The 16,794-nt window shown below is 40.1% G+C and overlaps 1 protein-coding gene across 1 annotated transcript; it reads left to right on the forward strand.

Moving 5' to 3' along the window:
- The first annotated feature begins 10,644 nt into the window (after positions 1-10,644).
- Positions 10,645-16,367, forward strand: baf (barrier to autointegration factor). The gene is made up of 3 exons (XM_067153977.2): positions 10,645-10,809; positions 11,007-11,142; positions 11,236-16,367. The coding sequence occupies exons 2-3, from the start codon at positions 11,017-11,019 to the stop codon at positions 11,380-11,382; spliced, it is 273 nt and encodes a 90-aa protein (XP_067010078.1). The 5' UTR covers positions 10,645-10,809; positions 11,007-11,016; the 3' UTR covers positions 11,383-16,367.
- The last annotated feature ends 427 nt before the right edge of the window (positions 16,368-16,794 follow it).

The raw sequence follows: 16,794 nt of genomic DNA on the forward strand, positions 1-16,794 counted from the left end.
AAGGAGAAAAGGGAGGAGGAAGTAGCTTCTGCAGCTATCAGGAAAGAAAGGGCTGACCAGGAGGGGAGGGGATCAAATGAGGTGGGTAGGGTTGAGGCTCTGGTCATGGGGGATTCCATCGTTAGACACGTGGGGAAAGTGTGTGGAGGAAAGGGAACCAGGGTAGAATGTTATCCAGGAATTAGGTTGAGGCAGATGTTGAGGAAAGTAGAAGAGAGGGGGAAGGGGAAGGGGAAGGAGAAGGTGACAGTGTTTCACGTTGGTACCAACAACGTAAGGCAAGCTGATATAAGTACCAATATAGCTGGAGATGTGTGTGATCTGGTAAATGCAGCACGAGTGAAGTTTAAGAAAGCAGAGATTGTTATTAGTGGAATATTGTGTGGGAGGGATACTGACTGGAGGGTGATTGGGGATTTAAATGAGACTACGGAGTGGGTATGTGGGAAACTGGGAGTGAAATTTCTAGATCCTAACGGGTGGGTAGTAGATAGGGATCTGCGCTCAGATGGCCTTCACTTAAACCACAGTGGTACATGTAAATTAGGAAATTTGTTTGGAAGGGTTATAGTGCATTCAGGGAATACGGGGTGGCCTAGGGAGCGGTGATAATGGAACAGGGAACTGGAAATCAAATAGGGATGACATAAAATTGTTAGTGTTGAACTGTAAAAGTATAGTAAAGAAAGGAGTAGAATTTAGTAATTTAATAGATATATATTTACCAGTTATTGTAATAGGAGTTGAATCATGGCTGAGAAATGATATAATGGATGCAGAAATTTTCTCACGGAACTGGAGTGTGTATCGTAGAGATAGGATAGGAATGGTGGGAGGGGGAGTATTAATTCTGGTGAAAGAAGAATTTGTAAGCTACGAAAAAGTTAAAGATGAGACACATGAAATTCTAGGAGTAAGGCTCATTTCTAAAGATAATAGGCAACTTGATATCTTTGGAGTGTACAGACCCGGAAAGGGTAGCACTGACACGGATTCAGAATTATTTGATAAGACAATCAGCTATGTAGGAAACGACATGGAAAGAAATGTGATTGTAGCGGGAGATATGAATTTACCAGATGTCAGTTGGGAAGGAAATGCGAACGACAGGAAACATGACCAACAAATGGCAAATAAGTTAATATGGGAAGGACAGCTGATTCAGAAAGTGATGGAACCAACCAGAGGAGAAAATATGTTTGATGTGGTGCTGATAAAACCAGATGAGCTCTATAGAGAAACTGAAGTACCTAATAGATGGTATTAGAGATCATGAAGCTGTTTTTGTCGTAGTTAAAAATAAATGTGATAGGAAGGAAGGTTTTAAAAGTAGCACTATTAGGCAATATCATATGGCTGATAAAGCAGGCATGAGGCAGTTTCTAAAAAGTAACTATGATCGGTGGAAAATGGTATATATAATGTAAAAGACTCTGGGATGGGTTTAAAGAAATTTTTGAGGAATACGAAAAACAGGTTTGTACCTTTAAGGGAGGTAAGGAATAGTAAAGACCCACCTTATTATAATAGAGAAATAAAGAGACTAAGAAGGAGGTGCAGACTGGAAAGAAGTAGAGTTAGAAATGGCTGTGGAAGTAAAGAGAAATTGAAGGAACTTACTAGAAAATTGAATCTAGCAAAGAAGTCAGCTAAGGATAACATGATGGCAAGCATAATTGGCAGTCATACAAATTTTAGTGAAAATGGAAGGGGATGTATAGGTATTTTAAGGCAGAAACTGGTTCCAAGAAAGACATTCCAGGAATAATTAATGAACAAGGGGAGTGTGTATGTGAGGATCTTCAAAAGTCAGAAATATTCAGTCAGCAGTATGTAAAGATTGTTGGTTACAAGGATAATGTCCAGATAGAGGAGGAGACTAAGGCTTAAGAAGTACTAAAATTACATATGATAACAATGACATTTACAATAAGATACAAAAGTTGAAAACTAGAAAAGCGGCTGGAATTGATAAGATTTCTGGGGATATACCAAAATCAATGGGTTGGGATATAGTACCATATCTGAAGTACTTATTTGATTATTGTTTGCTTGAAGGAGCTATACCAAATGAATGGCGAGTTGCTATAGTAGTCCCTGTGTATAAAGAAAAGGGTGATAGATATAAAGCTGAAAATTAGATACCAGTAAGTATGACATACATTGTATGTAAGCTTTGGGAAGGCATTCTTTCTGATTATATTAGACATGTTTGTGAAATTAATAACTGGTTCGATAGAAGGCAGTTCGGTTTTAGGAAATGTTATTCCACGGAAGCTCAACTTGTAGGATTCCAGCAACATATAGCAGATATCCTGGATTCAGGTCAAATGGACTGTATCGCGATTGACCTGTCTAAAGCATTTGATAGGGTGGATCATGGGGGACTACTGGTAAAAATGAGTGCACAATTGAACTAGACAAAAGAGTGACTGAGTGGGCTGCTATATTTCTAGAAAATAGATATCAGAAAATTAGAGTAGGTGCAGCTTTATCTGACCATGTAATAATTAAGAGGGGAATTCCTCAAGGCGGAATTATCGGACCTTTATATTTTCTTATATATATATATGATATGAGTAAAGGAGTGGAATCAGAGGTAAGGCTTTTTGCGGATGATGTTATTCTCTAGAGTAATAAATAAGTTACAAGATTGTGAGCAACAGCAACGTGACCTCGAAAATGTTGTGAGATGGACAGCAGGCAATGGTATGTTGATAAACGGGGTTAAAAGTCAGGTTGTGAGTTTCACAAATAGGAAAAATCCTCTCAGTTTTAATTACTGCGTTGATGGGGTGAAAGTTCCTTTTGGGGATCATTGTAAGTATCTAGGTGTTAATATAAAGAAAGATCTTCGTAGGGGTAATCACATAAATGGGATTATAAATAAAGGGTACAGATCTCTGCACATGGTTATGAGGGTGTTTAGGGGTTGTAGTAGAGATGTAAAGAAGAGGGTATACAAGTCTCTGGTAAGACCCCAACTAGAGTATGGTTCCAGTGTATGAGACCCTCACCAGGATTACCTGATTCAAGAACTGGAAAAAATCCAAAGAAAAGCAGCTCGATTTGTTCTGGGTGATTTCCGACAAAAGAGTAGCGTTACAAAAATGTTGCAAAGTGTGGGTTGGGTAGAATTGAGAGAAAGAAGGAGAGCTGCTCGATTAAGTGGTATGTTTCGAGCTGTCAGCGGAGAGATGGCGTGGAATGATATTAGTAGAACAATAAGTTTGAGTGGCGTTTATAAAAGTAGGAAAGATCACAATATGAAGATAAAGTTGGAATTCAAGAGGACAAACTGGGGTAAATATTCATTTATAGAAAGGGGTAGGTCGGGTAGGACAGATGAAAGTGAGGAGCCTGGCACAAGTAATGCCAGGGCTCAGCTAAATACTCCGTGGTCGCCAACCCACGCTCCCAAGTTAAGAGTCCTAGTTTAGTCGCCTCTTACGGCAGGCAGGAGATATCGTGGGTGTTATTCTACTGCCCCTTATCCACAAGGCAAGTTAAAGTATATTAAAGCTCTCCCACAAACTTTACGTCTGGTAGAGGAGAAATAACTGACACGGCGAGCATCACATCTCGACTAACATTCATCCCTCGTCTTCTGGAGGTAATACCCCGTAATATTAACGTCGTTACTGCTGATTGTTGACTAGAAACTAACGAATAGTACAGGGAAGGTGTATTGCGGAAATCATATTAAGCAGGCTGTCAAGACAGGTTGCAGATTTCTTCACACGGTTATGAGGGTTTTTAGGGGATGTAGTACGGATGCAAAGGAGAGAGCGTATAAGTGACTGGTAAGACCACAGTGTATGGGATCCTCACCGGAACTACTTGATAGGAGAGCTGGAAATAATTCAAAGGAAAGCAGCACGATTTGTTCTGGGTGTTTTCCAACAAAGGAGTAGTGTTACGAAAATGTTACAAACTTTGGGCTGGGAAGACTTGGGAGTAAGGAGACGAGATGCTCGACTATGTGGTATGTTTCGAGCTGTCATTGGAGAGATGGCGTGGAATGATATAAGTAGACGAATAAGCTCGAGTGGTGTTTTAAAAGTAGGAAAGAAGTATGAAGATAAAGTTGGAATTCAAGGGGAAATTGGGACAAATATTCGTTTATAGGAAGAGGAGTTAGGAGCCTCCGTGGCTCAGGCGGCAGCGCGCCAGCCTCTCACCACTGGGTTCCGTGGTTCAAATCCCGGTCAATCCATGTGAGATTTGTGCTGGACAATGCGGAGGCAGGACAGGTTTTTCTCCGGGTACTCCGGTTTTCCCGGTCATATTTCATTCCAGCAACACTCTCCACTATCATTTCATTTCATTTGCCATTCATTAATCATTGTTCCAGAGGAGTGCGACATGCTTCGGCAGCCGGCACATTTCCTATCCTCGCCGCTAGATGGGGCTTCATTCATTCCATTCCTGACCCGGTCGAATGACTGGAAACAGGCTGTGGATTTTCATTTTCAGGAAGAGGAGTTAGGGATTGGAATAACTTACCAAGGGAGAAGTTCAATATATTTCCAAATTTTTTGCAATTATTGGAGAAATGGCTAGGGAATGTGCCATCTGGACGACTACCCTAAATGCTGATCAGTGGTGATTGATTGATTGATTGATTGATGGATTGATTGATTGATTGATTGATTGATTGATTGATTGATTGATTGATTGATTGATTGATTGATTGATTGATTGATTGATTGATTGATTGATTGATTGATTGATTGATTGATTGACAGGCAGGAGATATCGTGGGTGTTATTCTACTGCACCCACCCAGGAGATCGATCAAATTGATTGATTGATTGATTGATTGATTGATTGATTGATTGATTGATTGATTGATCAGTGGCTTATGCTGGGATCAAGACGTGGGCTACCAGTAGACTTAGGTTATCCCTTTTCGTTGGTAGGTCTACTGAACGTCAAGCCTTCAGCGTTTTGAGCTGCAGCCAATACCCAACCGAGAAGCCTGTTGTGTTGTGAAATCTGCTTCACAAGCTACGGCCCTGGCCTCTGCTGCTGCCAGTACTCAACCCCTGATCAGTGGAGGTGATAGCCGAAGGTTTTGGCAAATTAAAGTCCGGCTTTTTGGCTAAATGGATAAAATGCTTGCCTTTGGTTCGATGGCCCCGGATCAATTTTCAGAATCAACGCCTCATACTGTTATATCCCCTGGCTTGTTGACTGGGCGTTTTTGACGTTTTCGCCATTCATGTTATCCTCATTAGGACACCACCACCCTTACACAGATACCATGCACCATTATTATTATTATTATTATTATTATTATTATTATTATTATTATTATTATTATTATTATTATTATTATTATTATTATTATTATTATTATTATTATTATTATTATTATTGTTATTATTATTATTATTCTTTCTTCGTTATGCCCGTTTACAGAGCGCGTTGAAACTTGTTAGCTTGATGATGGTTTTCCTTTCTTCTTCTCCCAAAATCTCTTCATGAACTCGCTATGCTGTTTGTTGCGTTCTTCCATCCATTGTTTCCCTGTGGTTCTTTTAGCCTTTTCCGTGAATGTGTGCTTTGCAACCAGATTCCCAAAAGCCTTGCGATCCCTGATGACATCTTCTGTGATGTTCATTTCTTTTAAGTCCTACTTTATTTCCTCAAACCAGCTTATTTTGACCTTCTTTGAATTAATTATACCAAGCAATCTTTTTGCATATCTAGTGTCGTCCATTCTATAGATGTGGCCATAGAATTTCAATTGTCTCCTGCGTACGGTATCGGTGAACTTGTCGATTGCTTTGTACAAATCTACAGTTTTCCTTTTGATCCATATACCATTTACATGAACGGGGCCATATATTTTCCTCAGAATTTTTCGTTCTTGTTTTTCAATTTCATCAATTTTAGAGTGGCCTCCTAGAGATGCGGTTTCTGAGGCATACAAGGCTTCCGAAAGAACAACAGTCTTGTAATGCCGAAGTTTTGCATTTCGTGACATCACTCTTTTATTGTAGTGGTTCCATGTTATTCGGTATGCTTTCAGGAGTTTGGTGGCTCTTTCTAAATTAGCTTTCCTGTCCAATCCGGATGGTACAATGATTTCTCCTAGATATTTGAAGGAAGGGACCTGTGTGATTATTCCATAATTTGTCTGTAGTGGGGATCTTTGGATATTCTGGTGTCCATTAGCCATGATACGAGTCTTCTCATACGATATTTGGAGGCCTGTCTTTGATGCTATCTCATGCAACTTCTCTATGGCATTAAATACAAATGTTGAATTTTACAGCGGTCGTACCCATCGTTCACTGGTTTATTAGGTTCCTCGGAAGATCAGTGGTGGTGTCTGACCCATGATCACGGGTTCGATTCCAACCAACAAAAGAGAACCTGAAAGATTACATTTCATTTTAGCAGTTGTACCTTTAAAAATTAAACTATATTGCTCCTATAACAGCAGCCCTGCAGTGTCTTCCTATGAGGATGTCGAAGGAAACGGGAGTGAAACACCAGCACTCTGTTATCTATATGATTAAGTCAGAAGTATGAGATGGGGAAGTATATACGATGAGTAACGCATGGTTGATAGTAGTGGCGATCTTACGGACCGAAGCCTAGCACACCTGTCTCCCCGGTCCCCGCTCCTATACGATATACAGCAGGAAGCCGCTATGGGTTAGTAGAGGGAAAAGGGACGAGAGTCTGGGCTGCGATATCAGTCTCCGATGCTTAACTCTCAGAAATGCGTGCGACGTTTTTTCTCACTGCTTTCAAGTTTTGAAAATGGAACAATGTGTCAGATGCTTATATTATAATGTGCTTTAGACTTCCATCGTTCTCAATTGAAGTTTGGGCTTCACCGATAGCCTTGGTAGCCCTCAGTATACGCCACTGCGGAACACCATACATACATACATACATACATACATACATACATACATACATACATACATACATACATACATACATACATACATACATACATACATACATACATACATACATACATACATACATACATGGTTATCTTTTGCTGTGATGTAGGTTAAAGCAAACTCAAGAAAGTCATATTGTTTTAGGTACAACCTTATATACCGTCATAAATTAGGTCAAGACTTCTGTCAAACGACGGCTTTATAAATGGTTGTACGTTAATCCGCAGTATTCCATTGCCGAGTGCATTTTTTTCTTGTCAGTGGCTTTACGTCGCACCGACACAGATAGATCTTATGGCGACGGTGGGAGAGGAAAGGCCTCGGAGTTGGAAGGAAGCAGCCGTGGCCTTAATTAAAGTACAGCCCCAGCATTTGCCTGGTGTGAAAATGGGAAACCACGGAAATCCATCTTTAGGGCTACCGATAGTGAGATTCGAACCCACTATCACCCGGATGCAAGCTCACAGCCGCGCGCCTCTAACCGCACGGCCAACTCGCCCGGTGTATCTTCAAAAGAGGTGATGTCTATAAAACAAGATGGATGACAAGTGATTGTATTACATTTAGTTACTTCCTTACTTTCCAACTCAGCAAATAATGATAATTATACCCTGCAGGTGAATGACTCGTGTACATATAGTTTGTTAAAATTTCAAATATAAAGCACTGAAACTACATAAATTCCAAAATGTCTGGTCGAAATAGAAAAGTTTCTTTGATAAAAGCAACACCTCTTTATGGTTAACATTTGCCATCATTTTGTATCAGTACTGGTAATTGAAGTAGAGACGATCTAGGGGGGCCGCCCCGCCCTTCGGGCGGGGAATGAAAGCTTTCCAGCAGCAGCAGCAGCAGCTGAAGTAGACTTCGGTAGATGCAGAGTGGGTTGTTGTCCCATATACTCTATACTCTGATCGGCCAACCGAGCAGAGGAAAGTTGGCCACGGCTCTACCGTGGCTCTACGCCTCTGCATTCGGGAGACGGGCCTGGGGCACAGTGCCGGACTTCACGCATGGTTTTCCATTCTGCTGCACTAAGACGAATGCCGGGACAGTTCGTAGTATAAGCCACGGCCGCCTACCCCATCACCTTCTCCGCACATCTCCTTCACCGTAACAAATCTCCCGGCCTGAGAGACGACGTCGCCGTCTAAGAGGCCGGCCTCCCCCCTCAGGGGAGGAATGAAAACGTTTAGTGGTAGTAGTAGTTGAAGTAGACAGGCATCATCATCAGAAGGGGACACACACAATACGTCCGACCACATCTCTCTACAAGTGGGCTTCGTTTTCTCTTCAGCATTATTTTGTTCGGCCGAGTAGCCTTCACCTATATCTGCTACTCAGCCGACCTCAATTAGGAAATCAGTTGACGCCTCGTTGGCTGTCGACTTCCCCACGACCATGGCCTTTTGCATAATTCCCGGCGTGGATCCTGCCATCCCCGAAGATGACATCTTCGACGACCATTTTGCCGCTGGCCTTCCGGTCCACAATGTCTATCGACTGGTTGATGGCTTCACCTCTACACCTTCTTCGCAGATTCTGGTTCATCTCAGCGACGAGGCCGCCCTTCAACGTCTTTACAATTCAGGCGCAACGATCCACTGTCCGATTTATGTAGTGGTGCCAACCCCTCCATACATTGAAGACCAGCTTTCTGCCAACCCAACCTTTGTCCCAACTGTCCATGAGATTCAATTTCAGACGATGCTTCTGCCCTCAGCTCTCACCATCCCGACAACCACCACAATTACCACCACAACAACGTCCGTTCTTCCCCCTTCCTCACTTCCCATCACCACTGTTACCATTTGTCATCCCTCCCCTGTTATGTCGTCCTCTCTCCCTATTTCTACGCCCTCTGCCTTTCAGCAAGTACCTGCTAACCCGCCGGACTCGTCTGTCGCAGTTACGCCACCACCATCTCCACCAGCTAACAGTGCACAGCAGTCATCATCGACCCAGCCGCCTTCACCGTCCACTTCTGCCGTGTACAGCTGTGTGCTCCGTGGAATCCCTCCAGACTTCTCCGACAGGGACGTCCTCCTAAAACTCCGTGCAGCCGGCGGTCCCATCCGACGAGCCATTCGGATCCGGAACGCCTCCGGGCCAACTTTTATGGTACGCCTCTAGCTGACTACATCCGAAGCAGTTCAACAGCTCATCGCCACCGGTGCCCGTGTCCATGACCATTTTTATCAAGTAGAGCCCTCTCTTTCCCCGCCTTCACCTGGTCGCCAGACCTCAGATCGACCATCTCGTCGACCCCGGTCACCCCTCCTCCCATTTTTCCACCTCCACCAGTATGCGCATCCCCTCCTCCCAACGGCTTCCTCCCTTCGCCCCTTCCAAAATTTGACCACCTCCGTCTTCTCACCGCTTCTCTTAACCATCTAACCGCTTCCCTCCATCTTCTTACTTTGCACATCTACCCCGGCACATCCTTCTAAACTCCACTTCCTCCCTTGCATTTCACTTCTTCCCTCACACATATCTTGTACCTTGATAACACATGTATTTGTATCACATCATTGTATTTACCATATGTAAATCTGTCAATAAAGCTCTAGATAACCTACACATCCTTAACCTCATCTCCTTAACGTAATCATTCATTCATTCTTAGGCACAGGCACGATTCCCCTCCCATCTCCTATATATTCACATCCTTCACCTACCTCCTTCTTCCGTCACATCTCCGCAATCCGCCCGCATCTCTTGGCCAGAGAGAGAGGGCGTTACCCTCTAGGTGGCCCGCCCCACCCCTTCAGTGTGGGGAATGGAAACATTTCGTAGACAGATAGATGAAGTAGACATTTCAATGTTGACAGATGTGTTGCATATTACATTCAAAACAGTGTTTTCCAATCAGTAGTATAGCCAATAGCCAGGATCGGCCAAGGGGCGGAATGGGGAGGGGGGTATAGTTACAAAATGATAATAGAACACAATTAAAGTGTTTGTGTGTGCAGACTTGTCATTATAACGATACTGATATACGTGAAATATGTTGCTATTCAGATTGCAACACGCTGCAAAATGTTATATTAAAACAGACATCAAGAACAATACGATTAGGGTCAACTGTTGTGCAGCGAATGATTTGTTCAGTTTACAATCTGAAATCCAACTTCCGAGGCTTCGTAGAAAATAGATTCTACAGATTTGTTGGTTCTACAGTATTATATCTCTTTTCCGATATATTTATTAGTTATTGTCAATTTCTGTTTATTTCCTTTTTGATTGTAACATTTTCACAGGGGTTCACCCCCCTCTCTGCCCCCCCCCCCCCCTCCCACCACCACTTCCATACAACTTGCCAACGCCAAGTTTCAAATAAGCAACCATTTGGATTCACGACCCGTAATCGTAAACATGAGAGTAAGTTTTTGGTCTGTTGCCGTGTCAGAAAACAAGTGTGTGTGTTGGGGGGGGGGGGGGGGATTAAGAAGAAAATCTCCTCTATTCGCGAGCAAAACTTGTCTAGCGGAGGAAAGTTCTGTGCGAAACGTAACAACCATCATTCTGTTATGTGATGATAACGATAGTGATTGTTTTAAATGAGAAGAAAACGAATATCTTATTTTGTAGTGATGAATAAGTGACAACCTCGGAAATAGTTACTTTTGATATAAAGGTTGGCGACCTGTCTTATCAGACATCTGTATGCGCGATGCATCCAGTCGGCCGTGTATCTGTCTAAATTTGTAATTACGTTGCTCTTCTGTTATTGGTTGAATTAATTTGTGTTGAATGTGGAGGAGGCGGCAATCCAGAAATTACACCGTAATTTATTTGTGATCTTTATAGAGATCTCGCGAGTACTGGGTTTTGTCCTGAGTTTGTCTGGAGTTCATTAAAAACCTGCTTTGAGTTATAGGTCAGTAGATTAAGATTTCCCATACAGGAAATAAAGTTATCGGTGACGGCATTGCTATTACTTGTGTCTCTTGGAATATAGAAATTGGCGCACTTTAGTGCTGTATTGTTTTTACGTAAATATTTTGACCAGTTTTGCAAAGATTAGTCTATTATATCTTGCTAATTTCAAACGTTAAATTCTGAAATATATTGCAGATAACTGAATATGTCGAGCACTTCGCAGAAACATAGGAATTTCGTCGCTGAACCCATGGGTGACAAGCCTGTGACGGATTTAGCTGGTATCGGCGAAGTTCTGGGTAACAGATTCGTCAATTTAGGTTTTGACAAGGTAAGGTGGTGAACTGTTAGTATGTTGATTTTAATAAAGCCTGATTCATTTAATTCCAGTTATTTACTTACGTTTTCTTATTTCTTTTGACAGGCGTATGTTGTTCTCGGACAGTTCTTAGTTCTGAAAAAGAATAAGGAACTCTTTACTGATTGGATCAAAGATTCCATAGGAGCGAATGGAAAACAGGCAGCTGACTGTTACCAGTGTCTCTCAGATTGGTGTGACGAATTTTTATAGTTTAAAAAGGAAATGACAGGCTTGATGGAACAGATATATCCTGATCTATGTACTGATTTTATGTTAACAGTGAGTGTACTATAGGTACGGTATATTTCCTTTTTATGAACTTGATTTAAAACAGAGCTTTCATCTCAAAATAATTTATAAGAAGAGCAATTCAAAGATCTTGTTTGGTCTAGGTTTTACTTTGTATAGTCCATTATTTTATGTTGTGTTGGCTACTTGTAATCATTTATATTGCAGGTACATTCTTAACAATGTGTAGTGTCAAATTTTAGATTGTACAGTCTATACTAGTAATGTGATATTTATACACAATAATCTTTGCATATGCCTGAATTTCATTGATTGTATTTGTTCGAAACAAGTGCATATTGCTCTTGCTAGTTTTCAATGAGTACTGAAGGAGAGAGTTTTGTCACTAGTTGACTGTCTTATTGCACTGGCCTTCAGTGTTTTATCAGGAAGATTAAATGCATGAAAATACCAGATGCCATTCTTTTAACAAAGATGCTTTAGCAACTATGACTGACTGGTGGAAACGCCTCTGCAAAGGTTGGTGGTGTATTTCATTTTTAGTCTTCATTCTTTAAGTTTTATTTTCCACTACTTTTAATGGAACAATTGGTAATAGAAACTAAGTCTATCTTTTGGTTTGATACATTGACTAAGTTTGGCATGTAGGTAACTTACGTAGGAAGGCATTGACAATTTGGGCATGAATAATAGTGTACTTGGTTTGTTTTGTCTCTCGGTACGAGTTTTTTGTGGTGTCAATGAGTAGAGGTTTGTATTTAAGTGTGGTGATTCCTCTATTAATGTTAACTGTACCTTTGCCAAATTGTGATTTATGAAAAGCGTGCGGGGAAAAACAGACTGTGAAATATTTCTACATTTATAATAAATAACTTATAAAACATGTATAACATATCAGTAAAGATTTTATAACAGACTGATGGCTTGATAGTAGCAGCTCACATTTAATACCTATTGGATGGCACTTATTGTGGTTATTGAAGGTCATACAAGAAGTTTAAGTTAAAACTGTGTTTACTACGTCTTGTATGTTCAGTATTCTCAGCTGTCATCTTACCACAATATTGTCTTTAGTTAAACTATAAGCCATGGATGTCATTAGCTAAAATCATGTAAATTCTGTTGCTGTCTAGAGTTCTTATTAAGTTGCATTTGTAATGTTTTGTGATTGATTTCATTGATTGTATTTATAAGAGACAAGTGCATATTGCTCTTACTAGTTTTCAATGAGTGATTATATGTTATTATACTTGCAACACAGTTTTAGAAATCAAGAACGTTATTGGAATAGTGATGGGATATTTGTCAATTTGTTACATACAGAAATATTTCCATATTGCATTGTCAGTGGTGATGTAAATCAGCTTTGTGCCATGAACACCCGTGCAAATATGTACCTTCACGTAAAACTGAACTGTCTAATTCTGGAATATATTAGTACCATATTAAATTCTTGAAAACATTTTATGCCTTTCAATGGTGCTGTGAATGGGACTTACGAAGAAAGAAGATTGAAATGGTTCAGTCATTTAATTTAATTTAAATTATGAATATAACCATTTCATTGTATCTTCTACATTGTTAGTTGTATACAGGTCTTTGAACCATTGAGTGTGGTTTTGCTAATGCTTTTCAGTGTTAATTCCACTACAGTCAACACTCGATTACCCGTGGGTGGCTGCCACACCTGACCACAGATAAACAAAACATGGGTAATACAAAAGTAATCATAAACATAGGTAAAAATGAGGTTATTTATGTATTATGTCCCAGAATTGTTTCAATAGAGAAACAAATGTAGGCCTACTATATGCATCTTGACTTAATGAGGATATGCCGAGTATATTGTGTAATACTGTCTTTGTTGCATCCTTAGATCCTTCAGGTTTCCTGCTTCAGATAAATATAGTGTAGTCTTTTGTTTCACAAAGGACAGTTTTTAAAGAAATGTAAATAAATCTAGAAAGTTAATAGTGCAAAATTAAGGAAATGCAGGGGAAGTGAATAGCTTCTCATATTACAGTACCGGTACCTAGAGAATTGTTACATTTGTAATGTTTTGTGATTAGTCATATTTTATAACATTCATAACTTGTGTAAGATACAAAATTTTATGTGAATATACTTGCAACACTGTTTACAAATCTTTTGTGAAAAGAAAGACTACACTATATTCATCTGAAGCAGGAAACCTATGAGATCTAAGGATGCAACAAAGACAGTATTACACAATACACTGGGCATATCCTCATTAATTAAGTCAAGATCCATATAGTTCATTTGTTTCTCCATCAAAACAATTGTATGACATATAGTACATAAATAACCTCACTTTTATCATGTTTATGACTACTTTGACGATTGTCCTCGCATGCCCAAGGATAGGACACTTCAGTGTTGCTGGTGGTGAAGGTGAACATTCTCCTGTCCATGGCCTGGCATGGCTGCTGCAGCCCTCGCAAGGTTTTGAAGATTGTGTACAGTAGATTCTTTCCAGTTTCCTGCACTGTTCAGGTAGTATTGTGGAGTTCTTCTTCAACTTCTCTTCTGGGTTCTTGTTCAGTACTTATTGTTATGCCAGAGCAGAAAAGAGACCTCACAAGAGTTTTGGTCATCTTATTTTCTATGCAAGTTCTCATCCGTACATCTTCTGTGTCCTCCACTTTGTCATAGTGGTCTGGCTCCTTGCAAAGCCTGAGGACACATTCCTTGCAGAAGAGATTTCCTGCCTCACATTCCTCCATGAGAACATCACCAGCGAAGCAGCAGCCACACTTGATCTGCTGATCAGCAGCTTCAGCCTGCTCATATGCTGCTTTCTTGGCAAGGTTAATGGGAGGGGGTTCATTTTAATGAAAGCTACCTCTTGCATGAAATGAATGTTAGTACAGTAGGAGTCTGTCATAAATATGTGTCTTTTCTGTCTTCATCTTATGAGGGGATATATTCAAGATTTTGCATGCCCTGGCCAGGCAAAAATAATTTTTCCAGAAGACCGTCTCTTTGTTGGTAAGAGTAAGCTTTTTGCAACTTTTCTCAAGGTAAGACATAAACAAGAGCATATACATCTTTGTTGTTCAATTTCTCTCCATTCCAGAGTCTGGGAAACAAAGTATTCCATGGCCTTCTTGTTGCCTGCTGTTCTCACACCGCCTTATATGGTAGGTGGGATCAGCATCGAAGAGGATGGGTACTACATCTTCGTACAGGCATTCGAGACAGGCTGCGATAGTCTGCTTCACCAAGAAGTGGATAATGTTATCGATTGTTCAATCGGTCTGGTTTATCTTTGTGCGGTATTCCTGCCAGGTATTTTTGGTCCATGTCTGGGAACATATCCAACAGATTTTTGATCCTCATTTTCTGGTATAGTATTCGAGGCTTCTTGTTCTTGCTCGATCTTAGGAGACTTGTCCATTCCTCCTTAGCAGTTAATGGTTAACCCTCTTCCACAGCATCTTTGTGCAGGAAGTTTTCAAGTGCAATTTGAAACATTCTCATTATCCATGTGGTACTCCAAGAAGGCATAAATCTCCCCCAGAGTGTTTTTGAAGGATGGCAAAAAAATAAATTCAGCTTCACAAACTAAAACCTGGCTTCTTGTCTCTCACATACCACCTCATTCCTGGGTGGTGGAGAATTATGAAGTGCCTCTTCCCTCATGTTCGCTCGCTGCCTGTAGTGGAACTTGGAGATACCCTCTTGGTGGATGGTTGAGTTGAATAATACCTTGGTCAGTTTTGGGTTTGACAAGGTAGGTTGGTGAATTGTTAGAATGTTGATTTTGGTAAAGCCCGATTCATTTAACTCCAGTTATTTACTTACATTTTCCGATTTCTTTTGACAGGCATATGTTTTTCTTAGTTCTGAAAAATAACGAAGATCTCTTTACTGATAGGATCAAAGATTCCATAGGAGCAAACGGAAAACAGGCAGGTGACTGTTACCAGTGTCTCGCAGATTGGTGTGATGAATTTTTATAGTTTAAAAAGGAAATGGCAGGCTAAATGGAAGATATATATTCTGACTGATCTACTGATTTTATGTTAACAGTGAGTGTACTTTGCATATATTTCCTTTTTATGAACTTGATTTAAAATCAAAGCTTTCATCTCAAAATAACATAAAAGAGTAATGCAAAGATCTTGTTTGGTCTAGGTTTTACTTTGTATAGTCCATTGTTTTATGTTGTGTTGGCTACTTACCTTATAATCTTTTATATTGCAAGTACATTCTTAACAATGTGTAGTGTCAAATTTTACATTGTACAGTCTATACTAGTAATGTGATATTTATACACGAGAATCTTTGCATATACCTGAATTTACGTGAATGTACTTACTCGAGACAAGTGCATATTGCACTTTCAGTGAATAATCTAGGGGGGGAGGGGATTAGTTTTGTCACTAGTTGATTCTCATTGCACTGGCCTTCAATATTGTACCAGGATAGATTAAACTCATGAAAATACCAGACGCCTTTCTTTTAACAAAGATTCTTTTGCAAGTATGACTGACTGGTGGGAAACACCTCTGCAAAGATTGGTAGTATATTTCATTTTTTTAGTTTTCATTCTCTAAGTTTCATTTTCCACTGTTTTTAATGGAATAATTGGAAATATAAACTAAGCCTACATTTTGGTTTGATATATTGACTAAGTTTGGCATGTAAGTAACTTATGTATGAAATCTCGAGGCATTGACAGTTTGGATTTGAGTAATAGTGTACTTGAGTGTGTTTCGTCTCTGGGTATTTCGTAGGGTCATGTGTAGAGGTTGTTATTTATTAATATTTTGACTCCACTGTTAATATTAATTGTACCTTTGCCAAATTGTGATTTGTTGAAAAGCGTGTGTGTAAAATATAGACTGTGAAATATTTCTACATTTATAATAAATAACTTGTATTAAAATATGTATTTCATGCAGTAAAGATTTTATAACAGATTGATGGCTCGATGTTGGCAGCTCACATTTTGTACCTATTGGATGGCACTTTGTGGATTTACTGAAGGTTATACAAGAAGTTACGTACTTACTACACCTCTTCCACGAAGAAGCTTTGTCTTAGCAACAGGGCACGGTCAGTATTCTCAGCTATCAACTTGCATAATATTGTCTTGCTAGCTGATGTACCCATGGGCGCCCGCAAGGGGGGGCACTTGCCCCCCCCTGGAATTCTAAAGATGTTCATGTTCAATTGTTTAATATCATACCGGATTATTTCATAAACTGAAATTACTGACAGTCACCTAGCATATGTTATAACTGGAAGTTTCTGTAAACAATTTAATGTTGCTGACGTTATATTGGTTTTTATATTCCAGAAAATTGTTAATGTGCCCCCCCATGGAAAAGATCCTGCGGGCGCCCA

This window comes from Anabrus simplex, chromosome 9 (genome assembly GCF_040414725.1).
Source record: "Anabrus simplex isolate iqAnaSimp1 chromosome 9, ASM4041472v1, whole genome shotgun sequence".
Classification (NCBI taxonomy): domain Eukaryota; kingdom Metazoa; phylum Arthropoda; class Insecta; order Orthoptera; family Tettigoniidae; genus Anabrus; species Anabrus simplex.